General features: G+C 43.2%; 1 protein-coding gene across 2 annotated transcripts in view; it reads right to left on the bottom strand.

Annotated features, from left to right (window-relative positions):
* The window catches only part of LOC111158707 (phosphodiesterase 10A), a 570,570-nt gene that overhangs the window by 94,959 nt on the left and 457,745 nt on the right, over window positions 1–17,866 (bottom strand). For both annotated transcript variants that reach the window (XM_022520920.1, XM_022520921.1), the window contains one exon: window positions 8,372–8,400. In XM_022520920.1, coding sequence (XP_022376628.1) covers window positions 8,372–8,400 — 29 coding nt within the window. The remainder of the gene's footprint in view (window positions 1–8,371; window positions 8,401–17,866) is intronic.

Raw genomic sequence — 17,866 nt, 5'->3', positions numbered from 1 at the left:
TCCAAACAGAAATGGAGACATTCAGAGCTACGTCCTGGCAGTGTTTTCTCTGATACTGCTGCAACCTGTTCTACAAACTTCCACTCACAGAAGCCTCAGACACCTGCAGCGTAATTATCTGGTCAGTGCTTCAGTGACTTTCACAGGGCTCAGACACCCCTGCTAATTTCCAGATCATTCATTCATTTCACATCAAGGCATAATGCACGCTCCTTCTCCAACAGATTCCAACAGAAATTCTGGAAATGTTGAATTCTCACTGGGTGACTGACTCGTCAAATCAGGCGCTGGCCAAGTTGGACTTTCAGTCCCACGATGGGGCTGGTTATGCCGATCCTCTTCTTCACCTGCTTTTTGAGACAAGATGTGCCTAGACTTTACTAGGCATCATGAGAGCAGTGGATTAAGGAAATCTACCATCCAGCCCCTCAGGGTTGCACACTCTATGTAAAATGTCAAGCAAAAATAATTTTAAGTTGCAAAGAAGAAAGGATAAAGATAATACAAATAAATACAAAGGATCTGAACAGCAGGGAGAAGACTCTTTGTGTGAAATTACCAAAATAGTCCCAAAAGCAAATGCTCAATTTTATATAAACTCTTTCCCTTCTATGTGAAGCTGAGTGCCGCTCTCACAATTTGAATTCAGAGTAAATACATTTAGAAGTAAAATGATCTTACTCAAAATCCGGTCTACTGAGAGGTCCTAACACCAGTGCTCCTGTTGGTCAGTGTCCAGACATACGTCTCAACCCTCAACTTTTGACTCTTACTCAGCAGTATGACTTCGATCAAACAAAACTAGATTCTAAAAAGAAAAAGCTCAAATAAATCTCTGACAGTGAAATGTACAACTAAAAAACCACAAAAAATAAAAGCAGGGGGTGTTGCGGGGTGGGGGGGAGAGTCTGCAAATGTTTGCAGGCTGGTGTTTAGTGCTTTCCTCACACCCTAGGAAGCTCCAGTCCTGAAAATGGACCCCATCACTTGGACCCCCATCCCAGGCTACCCCACATACCTACCGGCCTGACTCACCTTTCCTCCTGTCCTCCCTCCCTGCTGACAAAGTCCCTCCACTGAGCCCTGGGACACCCGTCTGTCATCAGCAAATCCTCTCTTCTCAACTGCCCTCAGGAGAACAACTGTGCAGCCTTTTGTCCTAACTGAAACCTTCCTGCCCTCCTGATCATACCGCTTCCTGTACTACAGCTGATTATCACATAAAAGACAATTAGTGGGGCGCCTGGGTGGCTCAGCGGGTTGAAGCCTCTGCCGTCGGCTCAGGTCAGGATCCCAGGGTCCTGGGATCGAGCCCCATATCTGGCTCTCTGCTCAGCGGGGAGCCTGCTTCCTCCTCTCTCTCTCTGCCTGCCTCTCTGCCTACTTCTAATCTCTGTCAAATACATAAATAAATCTTTAAAAAAAAAAAAGACAATTAGTCTGTGGAATGTATGATCATGGTATTAGGTAGATAATGCAGAAATTTCTCAATAAATGCAGGAACAGATAGTTTATATGAGCAAAAGAGGGTGCCTGGGCAGTTCAGTCAGTTAAACGTCCGACTCTGGATTTCTGCTCAGTCATGATCTCGGGGTTGTGGGATTGAGCCCTGTGTCAGGCTCCATGATGGGCATGGAGCCTGCTTTTGATTCTCTCTTTCCCTCTCCCTCTGCCTCTCCCTACCCCCCAACCAAATAAATAAATAAATAAATGCAAAAAAACCCAAACCCAAACCAAAAAACAACCAATAACCAAAAAACAAACAAAACAAAAAAAAAAAAACAAAAAAAGAACAATCCCAGGAAAAACAATCATTTAAAAGTTTGGGAGGGAGACAAACCATAAGTGACTCTTAATCTCACAAAACAAACTGAGGGTTGATGGGGGGAGGGGGGTTGGGAGAGGGGGGGTGGGGTTAAGGACATTGGGGAGGGTATGTGCTATGGTGAGTGCTGTGAAGTGTGTAAACCTGGCGATTCACAGACCTGTACCCCTGGGGATAAAAATATATGTTTATAAAAAATAAAATTAAAAAAAAAAAAAAAACCTAAAAAAAAATAATTAAAAAAAAAAAAAAGTTGTCATTCTAGGCACACCTGACCGGCTCAGTCAGCGGAGTGTGTGGCTCTTGATCATGGGGTTGTGGGTTCAAGCCCCATGTTTGGTTGTGAGATAACTTAAAAATAAAATCTTAAAAAAAAAGTTATTAGTCTATAATCTTTCCCCTCTCACTTTGTTAAAGAACTAAAGAATATAAAAACAGAGAAGCCAGGGAACTGTGGCAGCCACGTGCCACTGATTTCAAGGCGACACAAGACCAGTGAAACCAAATCGAAAACAGTCACCAGGGGCTTACTTAAAATTCCCCGTGCCCAGAAACGGCACTGCTGTATTAAGTCAGTAACAAATGCTCTAGGGAAATTAATGACATGGGATCTGAAATGCACCTGGTGAGCAGTGGATGCCGGTTCCCTCTGTTTATGCGGTAGGACCCTGTATTTAGGAATACACTGAGAAATTCAAGGAAACCAGGATTCACTAACAGAATGAAACATTTTTCCAATCTTAGGAAATCACTAAATAGACTGGATGTAGCCGTACTTTTTACCAGGACAGGTTAAAATGAAGAAACACTGCAAAGAGATCTTGATTCCAAAATAACGATTTGCTTCAGTCAACAACAGACAAATGGCACAGGTAAATTTCTCCTGTGGCAATGTCCCCCACTGTTCCCTCCCTGTCCTCCTGGGTGACCTACTACGGAATCAGTGTTGCTGAACCTCGCTAGCTAGGTTTCCAATGCAACATCTAACAGGAGAATTCTCACAACATGTACAGCTACGGTGTGCAGAGACAAGGAAATTCTACCCATAAACACCACCCCTAACATTTTCGAGGAGAGACAAACAAAAAAACGGAAGTCAACAAATAACCTCTCAACATACATAACATGAGAAAAAGAAGAACTACCTAAAATACACAAGGTGTGAGTACTATGCTGGTGTACCCAGGATAAAGCTACTTCGAGATGTGAGCGGAAGAATATATGAAAAGTCAATTTTAGGAAAGCAATTGCTTTCAAAAAACTTGAAAGAATTAATAAGAATTTACTAATGATGTCAAAAGACACACACAAATGAAGGAAAAGCACCAAAATACAGAGGTAACTTTAATTAGAAAGAGCCATTGTAAATTTAAACAGAATTAGGAACAGTACAGAATTATTTTGCTGAAGTTTGTGTCGATGATGCAGAGAGTGATTCTGAGCGGTTCTTTAGAAGACATGAAGAGAAAGACTGCATATTTGGTATCTTGAAGAGAACAAAACAGAAAGGACAGAACTGACGCACCAAGAAACAAACAAAATACCCCGGGCTAAAGAAGGACTTGTAAAGTGACTGAGAAAGCTCGTCACATGCCAGGCTAAAGTAACAAAAGCTGAAGCATTTACATGTAACCCAGGAAAAGTAATGAATTCCAATAGCAAATGACAGTCTGCTAAATATTCAGAAAAGAAAAAAGCAACATTTACACACACACACACACAGCACACACACACACAGACAAACCAGGATATAATGGAGTGTATCTACAGCATTTTGAGGGACACAGGCAGTATCCAAGAATTCCAGACCAAGCTAGAATCTGGTGGATCCCAGCAACTCGGCATCCACACTTCTGACCTTAGTATTTTCTTTATCTCTTCTCGTCAGAAATCTTTGACTTACAAGCTGGAACCACCCCAACAATAGCGACAATAGTAATAGTAATAACAGAAGAAACGGTTAATTGTGCCAATGAGATGAAAACAAGGGACAGATATGGCTGACAGCCGCCCTCTCCCTTGAGCAGAGATGTCCCCCGGCTTAACCTCTGTGACCAGGGCTTTCCTGCGCTCACCCAGCTCCGGCTCACGGCCTCCCTGCCCCGCACACTGTGGGCAGCCTCCCGTCTCAGGCCTCTGCCCTTATTGTGCCGTCGGCCTGCAACACTCGCCCCCCAGGTCTCAGCAAGGTTCACGGTTTCAAGTCCCCTGGGCCTCCCCTCAGTCACTTTCCTGGTGAGCCACGCCGGCCGGCACAGGCGCCCAGCCCGACACCCCGCAGCCCGGCTCCGTCTCTCCGGTGTCCATCACCGCCGACCCTGGTGGATGCTACTTCCTTCCCGTGTTTACTGCCTCCACCGCGCCACACGGACGGACACACTGCGATGGGAGACGTTCTGGCTAGTTTCTTCCCTGATGAGCCCAGATGAGGGCCAACCACTATGGTGACAGACGGTCGATGTGTGATCAGAAAACTGTAGCAGACTGCCCAGATACGCTGCTTTGTTTCGTCGGTTTCGCTCAGAGTAGATTCCAAGCCCCGTGTGGAGCTCACCGTGGGGCTTAACCTCCCAACGCTGAGATCAAGATCCGAGCTGAGACCAAGAGCCGGACGCTGGGCCCTCTGAGCCCCCAGGCGTCCCCGGAGATGCGGCTTTTAACAAGGCATTTGACACAGTACTTCACATCATTATTATCGGTGAAATTCTCATGGGTAGCACTGCCTTATTTATTTAATAAACTGAAAAGGGACATAGGAAAAGAACTGGAAAAATTACTCGAATATGCAGCTTCAAAAATGAAACAGAATGTTAGGTAAAGGAGGGTAAGATGGAGGCTTTCCTCGGAGTGTTAGGATGGTCCGAAACAAGGTCAAACAAAGCTTAAACACACAGTCCTGTGGTTAAATGTGTACTTAAAAATCTGTTGACAAAGGAGTTTTCTTGGTTTTCCTCATGTTACTGAGTTACTTTTTTCCTTCTGAATCTCCTTTGATAACTTTCCGTGTCTTCTCCACGGGACAACTGGCGCGTCCAAAGTTCAGTGCTTAGACTGTTCCTCTCCACAAACTCCCGAAGGGATGCTGTCCCATCCCACGGCATCGACTGCACGTACAGACCCAAACACACCCACATCCCTCACTGTGGCCTTTCCTCTTGGCTCAACAGCGTATGCGCCTGCTTTCCAAACATCTCCAGTCTGATGTCTGACGACTCCAATCTCGCTTGTCCAAGACCAACTGACGGAGCTCCCAGCCTTGCCCCCCACATGCACCCTGCTGTCGCCCCACAGTCGTAAAGAGAAACTTCCTTGGGCCAGGTGCTCAGACCAAACAAGCTCTGAGTCATTACTAATCCCTGCCCCTCACCGCCACAGACAACGTGAGCCCTTCCTTCTCAGTACACCTGACTCTGATCACAGTTCGCCATCACAGTCCTCACTTGGGTGTCCTCCCCTCCCGGCCTGCACACTCTGGACTAGCACAGGGCGTCTGCGTCCGTGCTGACCCCCCTCTTCCACTCCAACCCCATCGCTCACCGCCCACCATTACTCAGTCTGCTGTAGACACACTGGTCTACCTCACGGACTTTGTAGCAGCCATCTCCTCCTTCTGGATGGTTTTTTAATTCCCTTAGGTCACTGCTCAAATGACCGCGTATCACATAAACCCCTCCGACCGCCCTAGTGTACAAGAAGCCAGTAAGTGCACTCCAGACCCCCCACCACTCTCTAGCTTACCCAGCTTGATTTTTCTATGTATTTATCAGAACTTAGCATTACCTGATATGCATAAATCAAACATTTTTTTCAACGGTCTCCACCACGCCCTCCTCCACAGTGTGCCCTCCTCCACGCACACGGGGGGAACCAGAATCTGTTTGGCTCACACTATATCCCCAGCACATAGGACGAGGTCCGGCACACAAACCTCAGGTAAGGAGGAAGACAGGGAGAGAGAAAGGGACAGAGGAGAGGAAGAGGAAGAGAGGGGATGGGTACAGACTTAACTGACTTGACTTCACGTTAAAAAAAAAAAAAAATCTTGCTTTCTAAAGGATTAGTAACAAGAAATGTTGTATAATTTCTTGAAAAAGTGAATTCTCCCTTCAAACTGTATTAAAGATACACTGTTTCCAAGCAGTTACCCGTCCTCCCCCATGCTGTCAGGGTCAGGCCACCATGGGTCTGCGATGTCATGTCACAGCAGCTACCTGCTAAAAATGTGCTGATATAGACACTTGGTCCAGAGAATGTCTAAGTAGATGCGAGGGAGGCATTTTGGGGAAAATGTTTTAAAAGTAGGTGCGCTTCACTGGGAAGAGAGAACGTAACCCCTCTATTCAGAGAGCTCTCATGTGGAGTATGGGGGATAGTTATGTTCTTGTTTTGTTTGTTTGTTTTTGAGTTGCTACAAAAATCAAGGAAAGTATTAATTAAAAAAAAAAAAAGGAAAAACCCATATTTAACAGATGACAGTTAAGGAGAGGTGGTTTGGCTCTAAATGGGAAAGTGTCTCACAAAACTCAGAACGCTCTGTGGGTGCGACAGCCGCGCTCATAAGGAGCACGACTTTTGACAACGGATGTTCCCAAACAAGCCCTCCCTCCAAAAGGCTGCACTATGCATTTCTAAACCTTTTCTTTTTTAAATATATATAAAGATTTTATTTATTTATTTGAGAGAGAGAGAGAGATCATGAGCAAGGGGAGCGGCAGGCAAAGAGAGAGAGAGGAGGAAGCAGGCTTCCCGCTGAGCAGGGAACCCAATGCAGGGCTCGATCCCAGGACCCTGAGATCATGACCTGAGCCAAAGGCAGAGGCTTAACCCACTGAGCCCCCCAGGCACCCTCATTTCTAAACCTTAATTTTAATTGAAAACAACAGTGTGCTGTTACAGAAAGCAAATTCTGAATATCCGTCATGAACCCTGATATATGGGTTATATTGAGAATAAACCATGTTAAAGATCTTGGCAACGGATACTACCCTAGTATCTATTCTAGTATTATCTATTAAGTGTCTATTCTATTCTACTCTCAGCTCATAAATTAGAAATTCTCAACTGGAGATAGACTTTCTCAACATGAGGCACAAAATAAGAGACCCTTATAAAATAACAGCAAAGAATGATCTCTGTATACTTTTGTCATCATTTCTAACGGCCTTAAAAATAGTCCGTGGTGCTGCCTGAGCACACATCTCCCCTCTCTTCAGCCAGAAAGAAGGCGGTGGCGTACTAAGAACGACATGACAATGTCCTCCGAATCCGACTGTCTTGCAGCGATATTTTGTATAACTAAAATATACAGAAATGCGTTCAGTAAAATAAAAAAGTCCACTCCTCGTCTATACAACTGTTCTACCCAAATACAACCTAGTTTATAATTAAAGGAGTGCGATGCAGTCGCAAAATCAGTTATAACACTGGCACAAAATCTTTGTATGTGGAGACTCCAGAGGCGAAGAAAGTGGGTTCTGGCCGGCAGGTGAACAGAATCAATGTACCGACAGAAGGCCGGCCTCAGAAGTACAGTTCCACTCTTCGTCGTCAATAGGACAGAATGTCAGGAAAACACAGATTGCTTAAAACTACCTCTTTGGGGCATTTCTTTCCCCATCTCCTTCGAAAACAACAACAAAATCTAAAGTTTCTTCGGGACTGTCAATGTTAAATTGAGGTTAGGTATCTCTTGTAGTTTGGGTTACAAAACAACAGGGGCTGTTGGTGAGGAAACTGTAGATTTCTGCCCACCACCTTGATATATAAAGTGCACAGTGCTACTGCAGAGCTCTGAGACGGCAGACTGCTGATCTCAACACCCCCAGGTCTCGGGACTCTGCCTGCAAACTGATTATTTTCAATATTCCACATTTAAGATCTTTATTGTATATGAAATATATAATTAGAAGATTTATCATATGTAATTAATTATAACTTTGCATTACTATGCATAGTTTGCTAAATGCTTTCAGTACTCACAACCCATAAGTTTTTAAGTTTGGTAAGTCTCTTAAAGTTAACCCTACGTAATTTCTCTTGGACAGGAAAACAGTGCGTTTAGTATGTCTAAAAGTACCGAGGAATGCCCTGTCTCGAATACATAAGCAGTCACCTTTCGTTCGCCCACAAACAAGGTGCATGAACTCAAAGGCAGGGTAAAGCCGCTTGCTGGGGGAGCGAGAGGCAGAGGCTTCCGCTGCCTGCCGCCACACAGGGAAGGCTTGTGTCGGTGTAAGAGAAGCTAGAAACCCAGTCTTTACACGCAGGCTCTCAATTTCCAACGTTGGCAGCTCGTTCAGAAAACCCCATAAGCACGTGCAGTGCAGACAAAGAGCAGCTGCGAGCTGTACTCACTTTGGGGGCCCCCAGTCTGCAACGGCTCTCCCTACCGACTTTCCTCCCTATTAACGAGTGATGCGCTGGGGCAGACACTCAGGCTTTGCCATTATTTTTCCAATACTTTAACATGTGAGAGCAGTGAGAAAACACAGGAACGTTATTTATTTCCTACACTGTGGTGACAGAAATTACATTCTCATTACTTACCCTGCTGACTTCCTTAGGAGCCGACTCATCTGGTGGAAGGAAAAGGAAGGGAAAAACACAATTAGAAACTTTGAGTAGGTTCTGAAATACAGAATATGTCATTCACTCTCAGTAAACTAGAAGGCTGCTTTGCTACGTTTTCTCTTACAAAATCAAAGAATTTGGCTTTACACATCTATCAACGAAAGGTTAAACATAAGAGTTAGATGCACGAAATACCACAGGCCACTTCCAAGATCCTTGTGAGACGTTCTGTGAGACGTTGTGAGACGTTTCTCCTTGTGAGACGTTCTGAAACGGTAGCACCTGCAAGTGATATTGTACATGACCCAACCCCACGGCTCTCGCAGTGCCCGAGAACACCTGTGCTGCTGGGGTTAACTGTTGCATTTCTCACCTGCTGGAGTAAGACACGACTGTGCACAGCACCCGGGCCGACGCACAAAGGACACCACAAGGCAGCTTTGTCCCACGGGTCCTGGGCATCGGGGGCTCTCCTGTACTAGACTGTCAGCAGTGTTTCCCATAAAGCAAGACCAATGGATGGATGGATGGATGGATGGACGGCATGCCTAGGTGCGGCCCTCTGAGAGGCTCTCCCCTGCGGTTGGCCACATGACAACAGCATGCCCACATGACCAACAGGGTACAAGAAACAAACTGGCCAGGACTCCATTCTCGGTCACTGGTTCGGACCCAAAGTATATTTATGCGGCCCTTTCGGACAGCGGCTGGCTGGGCCTCTCCAGAGCCCTCGCTGGGAAGCAGCCTTTAATTAATCCTACCACTATTCTGTGTCTTCCTGATCAATCAAATCCTGTCTGACTACCACCATTAGTGTACACTTAACATGCCCCAAACCTCGTGGATTCTGTGTTCCGCCAAAGCACGGTCTAATTTATCTCGACACTGACAAAAACATGTCTGTCCCACACATTCAAACAGGGCTGGGATGCTCCTTCCTCTTTCAATATCCTTGTTAACTAACCTGCTTAGGCCTGTTGTTTTCTCTTTGCTAATCTTTCTCCAATTTGTTGCTTCCCACCATTTCGATAGATAACACCACATCTAGCGCCAAATCGACCAGCAGCCTCCAAACTGTCGCTGAATCTGGTATCTGCCCCAGCAAGCACGCCACACACGCGTGTGTACACACGTACACACACACACACACACGTCTACCCCATCCCTCCAATGCTCCAGAACCTAAAGGAAACTAGATTTCCATGCTAGCTAAAATAAGTGACTTTACCCGGAGCGTTTTAGAAATTACCAAGCTTGGGACTATTGGAGGAGAGACGTTCAATAAATAGTCCCTGTCTGGGGGCATCATTGTATTGTTCCCAAGTGACTTGAGTACTGCATCCCATTCCCTGGAATGTCCCTGAGGAAGAGCACTTAACTTTGCCTTCCATACTGAAGTCACATCATAGCAGAGTTTCCTCTACTCCTCAATTCCCAACCCCTAGCCTCTCCCCAACTGCCCCCAGAGATGGGACTATGCGATTTAGTCATTACAACAAATGTATGAGCAGATCCTAAAGTTGTGGAGACGTACATGCTCTTAACTGTTTTCTAAGAAATGCAGTGAGCAGGTCACATGTCCCAGGGGATTAAGAAACACATAATGAAAAGCAGTTGTACGAGGTTTCCTCTCAGGACTGACTGGCGCTTGAGCCCGTGGCATTTCGGAACCTCCCAGTGTCCAGAGCCACCTCGAGATCTGAATGCTGGCTTAAGGGAAGAATCTGAACGTCCAGGCATCGATAAATTCATGTACCCTTTGCCTTTTCCCTCAGTTTTGCTTGACGCTTCTCAAATCATACTTGAGTGTCCGTAAGATACCCTCCCAGTATGTATTTCTGCATACCCGTGGTGTACTTATATAATCCTCCAAAGGAATTTTCCCCCCGATTAGCTGTTCTTCCCAACGCTTTTAAAAATCATCAAAATGATGTTGAGATTGAAGATGCTCTCTTCTTTTTCTTCTCTTCTTTTACATTTCTCTTTAACAGTCATAGACATTCTCTCTCTGCAATTAGTTTTCTCATTTAATCATCCCACTAATCCCACTAGAATGTTAGCTCCTTGAGAACAAGGAGACACACCCGGCATATGAAGGATCCCGTAGTATATGTATTTGTTGAACAAACAAATGTTAATGAACCCCTAAAGCTGCATAAAAATTAGTGTCTGCTGTGGTGAACATTTTTGTTACTAATTTGATGCTCAAGAATTATGCAAAATCTTGCATCCATAGCAATTTCTTACTTTGCCGTGATCCCCAACGCCTTTCATTTGAAAGGAAGCTTTACTGCTGAGCTGTGTGAAATGTAGTTCCAACAGTTCAGTCCTGAGTGTGTGTTGGAAGTACGGAGACCTTCCCGTCATGGGTTCTTAGTAGAAGACGTGCAAGCCCAGGGCTCTTACTCTGGAATCGCCAGACGATTTGCCAGGAATGATGAACTGCATGAGGGGGATGGGATGAAGCTTCTGCTCTGTTATTTTGAAAATGTCTTTGTGGAAAAACTTTTTCAGAATCAAATTATATTGTCAGGATATTCTTTAAGTCAAAAATAAGTCCTTAAAAATCTTTAAAACTGTGCATATAGTTGTACTTTTATTTTTGTGGTCACTTTTGACAGTACTTTGAGTATGAAATGGGATTTCAGGAATGACTCCAAATATAATTAGAAACCAAGGGAACTTGTACTTTGATGACTGATTTGAAGTTCCGTGGCTGCTTACATGTTCTTCTTTACTTGGTGTTTAGTTTTGGCTTTATTACTCTATGTTCCGAGAATGCGTTTTGAACAATTTCTACTTTTTAAATTGATCAATCATTTCCTCAAGTTTAACATACATTTTTACTACATCTTTCCATGGACAAGCTTTTCGGTGCTCATTCTGTAGGATAGGAAGAGAAGTTAAGATTTTTGAACTTGAAGATACGGATACTGTGCATCCAAAGGAAAGACACTGTGATCAGAAGGGACGGACACTGGTGATCTCTGGAGGGACTTCGCTGTGCCTCTGTCCTGAGAGACTGCCCGTTCACGTCACCTTGTGGGGTTTGCAGGTGTTCTAGTATTTCGAAGTAGAGCATATCTGTCTTCTCATCATGGAAAATACTTATTTTCCGTGAAAATTTACATATACAATTGACTGTTGAACAACATGGGTTTGACCTGAACGGTCCACTTACATACGGATTTTTTGGACAAATATACTGTAGTGCTATAATGTATTTTTCTTATGCTTTTCTTAATATTTTCCGATCCCTAGTTTAGATTATTGTGGGGCTACAAAATGTGTTAATCTATGTTTATGTTACTAGTAAGTTTTCTTCTGGTCAACAGCAGGCTCTTAGCAGCTAAGTTTGGGGAGTCAAGTTACATGCAGATCCTCAACAGGTGGTGCTGGTGGGGGACAGGTCAGCACCCCTAAGCCCCGCAGTGTTCAAGGGTCAACTCTACTTCCAAGACCTCTGTCAGCCACCCTGCATTCTGCGGGAGCTGCGGGCTTGTCTACAGACAGCCGTCTTCTTACAGCAGCGTGCTCTTAACGACTCAATCCCCAAATATTTAACAAATATGTAATATGTGCCAGATTCTGAATAATTGCCCCAGTTGGCCCAATCAGACTGAAGGGAAGGACTTCTCTATCGTGGCTTTAAGAGAACCACAAGATACTGACTGGCAGGCCCTAGTGGGTGCCATCACGAGGGGAGTCGACCCGAGATCAGCTGACCTTGAAGTTTCCTTTACCTAGGGGCCCCTACGCATGTGAAAGGTAATTTCTCTCTTTATTAAAGCCAATTTTACGAGGTAAAACTAAAAACACTTCAAAAAAGCATGGAGGAAAGGTAACAAGATGTCACTAGGATATTACTTTTATGCCACTAAATTAATACACTGTTACTTAAAATGAAAACTCCAGAAAGCTCTTCTATTTCCTACCAAAAAAATAAACAAATTCCTTTGTGTAGGATTTAAGTTCTCACAGTTTGGTTCTGCCCTATTTTTCCCAACTGGAACATGCAACACCTGGGACTCCCCACTCCAGGAGGACTGGTCTTTCTAGAGCCTCAAACACGTTTCGCTGACCCTTAACTCAAAATCTTTGTATCTTCAAACAACAATTATGGAGCAGCTGCTTGGTGCCCGGCACTCTTCCGGGTGCCTACCATGTATCTCGAACAAAAGAAAAAGACAATCATCTCTGTCCTTATGAAGCTTTATCCTAAAGGCAGAAGGGAATCCACAAACATGTTAGGACACTAGACTGTACAGCAAGTTCCCAGGGGTAAGTGCCTGAAAGTGGGACACAGAGTGGTGTAGGTTGGGGAGCCTCAGACAGCAACACGGAAGCGGTGGTCAGAGCAGGCCTGATCCAGGGGTTGAGCTATGAAAGCAGCTCCCTGCAGGAAGCGCATTCCAGGCAGAAGAATTAGTCTGAGCAGAGACCAGAGACTTGAGTGTCCCTGCTGTTTTTTGCCAAGGTTGATCCGTCCCCCCTTTCAGGAATTAGCTCAGCCTGCCTTCTGCCCGTGAGGCCCTCTCAAAGGCACGTGGCCTGCATCCTTTCCTCCGCCGTCTCATATACTGCTCTCTGGCTGGGAGAAGCAGAGCACCGTAGGAAAAAGGTAAGCGCTGAGTCCACACAGATCTATTTTCAAATCCCAGCTTCACTGACAAGCCACACCTGGGTTCCTTGACGGCTCAGACTCGAAATACCGTCACTTAGAGGAGGAGGTCCGGTCAGGTGGCGTCAGGGGCGAACGGGACAGAGTACGCAGAGCTCTTGCGCACAGTGAGCTGTCAGCAGACTCGTTTTGTTTCTCCCTATTCCGTGCGCCATGAATTACGTTCTGCCTTCTGCTCACAGTGAGACACACGAGGGTGACTTAACTTCCTGACGCAACAGAAGTTCTTGCAGACAAGAGACAACCTCTAACAGTTCTCTTCCATTACTGAACAAAAAGCCACTCCAAAAGAGACTCCTGAGTGATGGAGACACAGCTAAGGCGGCTTCTGTGTGCAGAGCATTTTTCTACAGACATCAACAGAGTGGGAAACACTAGAAGCCTGTCACTTCCGCCCCTGTTCTAAACCTTCTTTGTGCAACTTGTAAGCATACCAATCGCTTTGTTTTCTTCTCTCTCTTAATTTTTTAACATTAAAACCAGACATTAATGGGAGAACGGAAGCCATGTCATCAAGAACTTCAGCCCCAGGTGAGCTGGTTTGTGCCAATAAACCCTCTACTTTGCAGAGTCACTAATGGGGAAAAAGAAAGAAACTATACATTGCTAAGTAATGGAAAGGTATAAAGAACTATATACTTGTGACATTCTTGGTCAGAAAAAAAGGGGGGGAGGATATATATAAGTTCACAAGCCAAATCATAAAACAGGCAAAGCTGTTATTTTTTCCCTGAGGACTATTATGATTTCTAATAACTCAGAGAATCACGTTTTCTAGCATATGCTATTGTAGCCTATTCTTCTGTACTTAATTCTATATGAACAGAATAAGACCATTCCTAGTCAGAGTTAGTCCATGAAGCCTTCCAATTCCATACTGAAAAGTGATGGCTGAAAATGGCATAGTGAGAACGGCAGGTACTTTTCTGTACATACAGAATGTAATAATCTACAAAGTGGCTTCTTTATATTTTGTAAGTGCTGTATATACAATATGGTATCGTTTCTGTATTACAGCTAGCAGAAAATAACATATACATATGTTGGATTTCACTTATCTAGGCCATAGAAGCAAAGCTGAAAAAAGGTATCATGATCATCACCACATTTTTTTTGTTTTGTACATATTGTAGAAATTACTAGATATCTCTAAGTGGCCTGGAACCAGTTTGAGTCTATGATTCAGCTCCGTGTCCTAATCATTATTTGGATTGGCATCATGCTTGTGAGCAAAGGTAACTAACTTTAAAGTTTACCATGAGAAAAACCTGAGCAAACCATGCCAGACAGGCTCATATATATCCACATTTTAAGTCGATTTTGATTTCTCAGTTGATACTGTATGAGTTGCTAAAATATGTAAACAATTCTGTCACCCTGACAGGAGAAACTGGAGTTATTAAATGTAAGCTCTGGGAACATTTAGGAAATGATGTAGTCTTCACATGGAAAATTCTGTATTTAACAATGCCTTCCAAAATTCATAGTTGCAAGTGGCTATTTGGAAGCTGCTAAGAAATTTTAGGAATTATAAATAAAAAATTACTGAGCTTCCCTAAAACTCTTATAGCACTGATGCATTTGGGGAAAGCTCTTTCTTATGTTGCTGCAACACTGAGGATGGGGGAAAATGAGAGATCCAAAGCTTACCTGTCTTATTTATAAAAATGATAAACAAAGAAGGGCTTAGTATCAAAGTCTATGGCCTGGGAGTTTTCTGAGGATGGAAACTTTCCTGAATGTACCATTCATCTCCTGATTCCCAAAATTCCCTGGAGCACATGAGATTTCATGAAATTTGGCTGATCACACACTACGCCAGAAGAGATCGTAACTGAAAATAGAGTAAGATCCTGGCACTGAAGAAATTATGAACCTTAAGAACTCAGAAAAAGTTTAAATTTTACTGACTCACATTTTGAATCGCAGTGACAATAATATTAATAAATAAGTTGGAAACGTGTTGCCCAAGTTTTCAGTTGTCTCCAAATCTTCACTTTTAAAACTGTAGTTATGATACACTTTGGTCTGCTGTAGCCTACTTACGACTAACTTCAATTTCACATCTCTGCCCTTGTTACTTGTTAAAATCTCTTCAAAGGAAAAAATAAAGGACTTTATTCTGTTTCTACCAAGTCGCTTCCTGTTTACCCCACCCACCCTTCAGAACATCAAGCAGTAGATGGGAGTTCAGACCTCTGCCCTTCTCTTTAGTTTGCACGTACAAGGAAAACAGCAAGATGTGTAAAGAGTATCGCTTTATTTAAAAAAAAAAAAAAAAAGTTCTCAACGTCTGAAGAAAGATGAGGATTGTGGGTGCTTCCCTTTCTGTTTCAGACCAGCTGACTGGGCAGCACAGAGAACCTGTCCCGGGATAGAGTCTGCCCAGGCCCCTGGGAGCAAAGTGGTCTCGGCAGAACGTGGCCGCAGGTGAGCGAGGCTGGCCCTGTGTGCGGCCGTCACAGAACTGCCTATTCTCCAGGAATATGTTCACTTCTAGACGACATACGTTTTATTTTGTGTTGATGCCATCCAAAGGAATAAAGCAAACCAGGCAGACGCTTAGTGTTGCTGAGACACTAACACAAAATACTAGAACTGAAAAAAGAATTTAATTGTCCACAATTTCCAGCAAACTGGCTCTTTGTCGTTACCACAATTCTGTTCCTTCAACATTTCTGGTATGGGTTAAGAAATGACAATGTCCAGATAATTCTGTATTAGAAGACTTTTTAGTTTAAAAGTAATGGCAGTTTACAACAATGAACTTTTGAACGCTTACTTTCCCTTTGTCTGAAGTTTCATATGGGTAACATTCCCTACAGTATGGAAAGAACACGCCACTTCTGCTCACGAAGGGTTAGCTGCTACAGAACTGTCTTCCAGTCATTAACAAGAGGAAAACCAGACAAAATACGTGAAGCAAAAGCTATTAGACATTGGTCACCAGGCTGTTCAACACTGTAACCCCAGAGATAAAACATGTGAAAAGAACTCTGATGCTCATCCAGGATAAAAACTCACAGCAAATTAGGAATTCAAGGGGATTTCATTACCCCAAAAATGGTATCTGTGAGAAACCTATGGGTGCTCCCACACCTGAAGGTGAAAGAGTAAATTCTTCCCTCTAAGATGCGGAACAAGAGATGAATACTTACTCTCACCTTTCCTATTCAACATTGTACCAGAGGTTCCAGCCAGCAAAACAAGACAAAAACATGTGTGGGGGTATGTGAGTGTGTATCCACCTATCTGTACACACATATAAACTTACCAGTTAAGTAAAATTATGTTATATATAAGTATTATGTATGTGGTATAGACTGGATTGGAAAGAAAAAAAAATAACACTATTCACAGATTACTCATGTAATTACTCTACAGGAAGTCCTATAGAATTTACCAAAACAACAACAACAGCAACAAAACACTAGAACGCATAAGTGAATTTAGTAAGGTTGTAAGATGCATGATCAGAAAAATCCAAGTACCACAGAGAAGTATACTGTTATATGATTAAGCAAATGACCAAGAAAAGCCAAGTCAATTCTGAAAATGACAGAAGTTGTAGAAGTTACACTAAGTTACACAAAGAGTTTCTACAGGGACATCAGTCAGAGCTGGTGGAACTCTTCCGCACGTCCTCAGCAGCACTAGTGCCTTGTGTATCTGATGACAGGCATCCTGACAGCTGTGAGGACACATCACACTGTAGTTTGTATTCACACTTCCCTGATGGTGGGTGTTATTAATGTTCTATACTTTATACATGATTTTGTTTGTCAATTATACCTCAACAGAGCTGAAACAAAATACCTTGATGGTACCAACAGAAGGACAGGCATGCAGGTCAGGGAGCCCAAACAGAGAAACTAAAAACAGACACACGCATATATGTGATTTTCAGCAATGGTATCAAACTTATTCACTGGAGTAGAGATTATCTTTCCAATAAATGGTGTTGGAAGAAATGGATATTCATACAGAAAAAAAACAAAACCAAAATTCAACCCTTACATTATACCACATATAAAAGCTTACTTGAAATGAATCATATAAGAGTGGAAACTAAAACATCTTGAATTAAGCATATTTCTTGGATTAAAGTAAAAAAGTATAAAGGAAAAATGATAAAATAGACTTTATCAAAATTAAGTATATTAGCTCTTCAAAAGACACTGTTAACAAAAAGAAATGCCATAAACTGAGAACTGTAGAGTATTACAGATCTAATTGAAAATTTGCATCTAAAATATATAATCTCACAACTCAAATATGAAAATAACAACTCCAATTTTAAAAGGGGCAAAATATTTGAATAGATGTCTCACAAAAGAAAATCTAGAAGTGGAAAACAAATTCATTAAAAAATGGCTGACGTCCTTAGATATCTGGGAAATGCAAACCACACCCACAATGAGATATCCACACCTCCGGGAACAGTAAAGGGAAAAGGAAAAAATGTGAAGCAAGTGGACCTGCGTGAATTGCTGAAAGTGTGCTAGATCCAATACCAAAACATTCCTGAGAAACAGAAGCGAACAAAGCACAAGGTAAATCTGAGAAGTGCTCTGCTGAGTGAGAGAAACCAGACATACTGAATGATTCCCTTTACATGAAACTGTATAAGCAGGACAAAAGGCAGATCAGAGGTTGCCAGGGACTAGAGGCCGGTGATAGAGGGGGAGATAAGCTGCCAAGAGGCATACAGGAATATTCTAGAAAGGCAGAAATGTTGATGTGGTAGTGGTTACATGACAGTATGCATTCATGAAAATTCACTGAACTAT

The sequence above is a fragment of the Enhydra lutris genome, unplaced genomic scaffold, assembly GCF_002288905.1.
Source record: "Enhydra lutris kenyoni isolate GAN:26980312 unplaced genomic scaffold, ASM228890v2 scaffoldscaffold62, whole genome shotgun sequence".
Taxonomy (NCBI): domain Eukaryota; kingdom Metazoa; phylum Chordata; class Mammalia; order Carnivora; family Mustelidae; genus Enhydra; species Enhydra lutris.
Note: the sequence above shows the minus strand (reverse complement) of the source record. Positions and strands in the feature narration are given on the sequence as shown.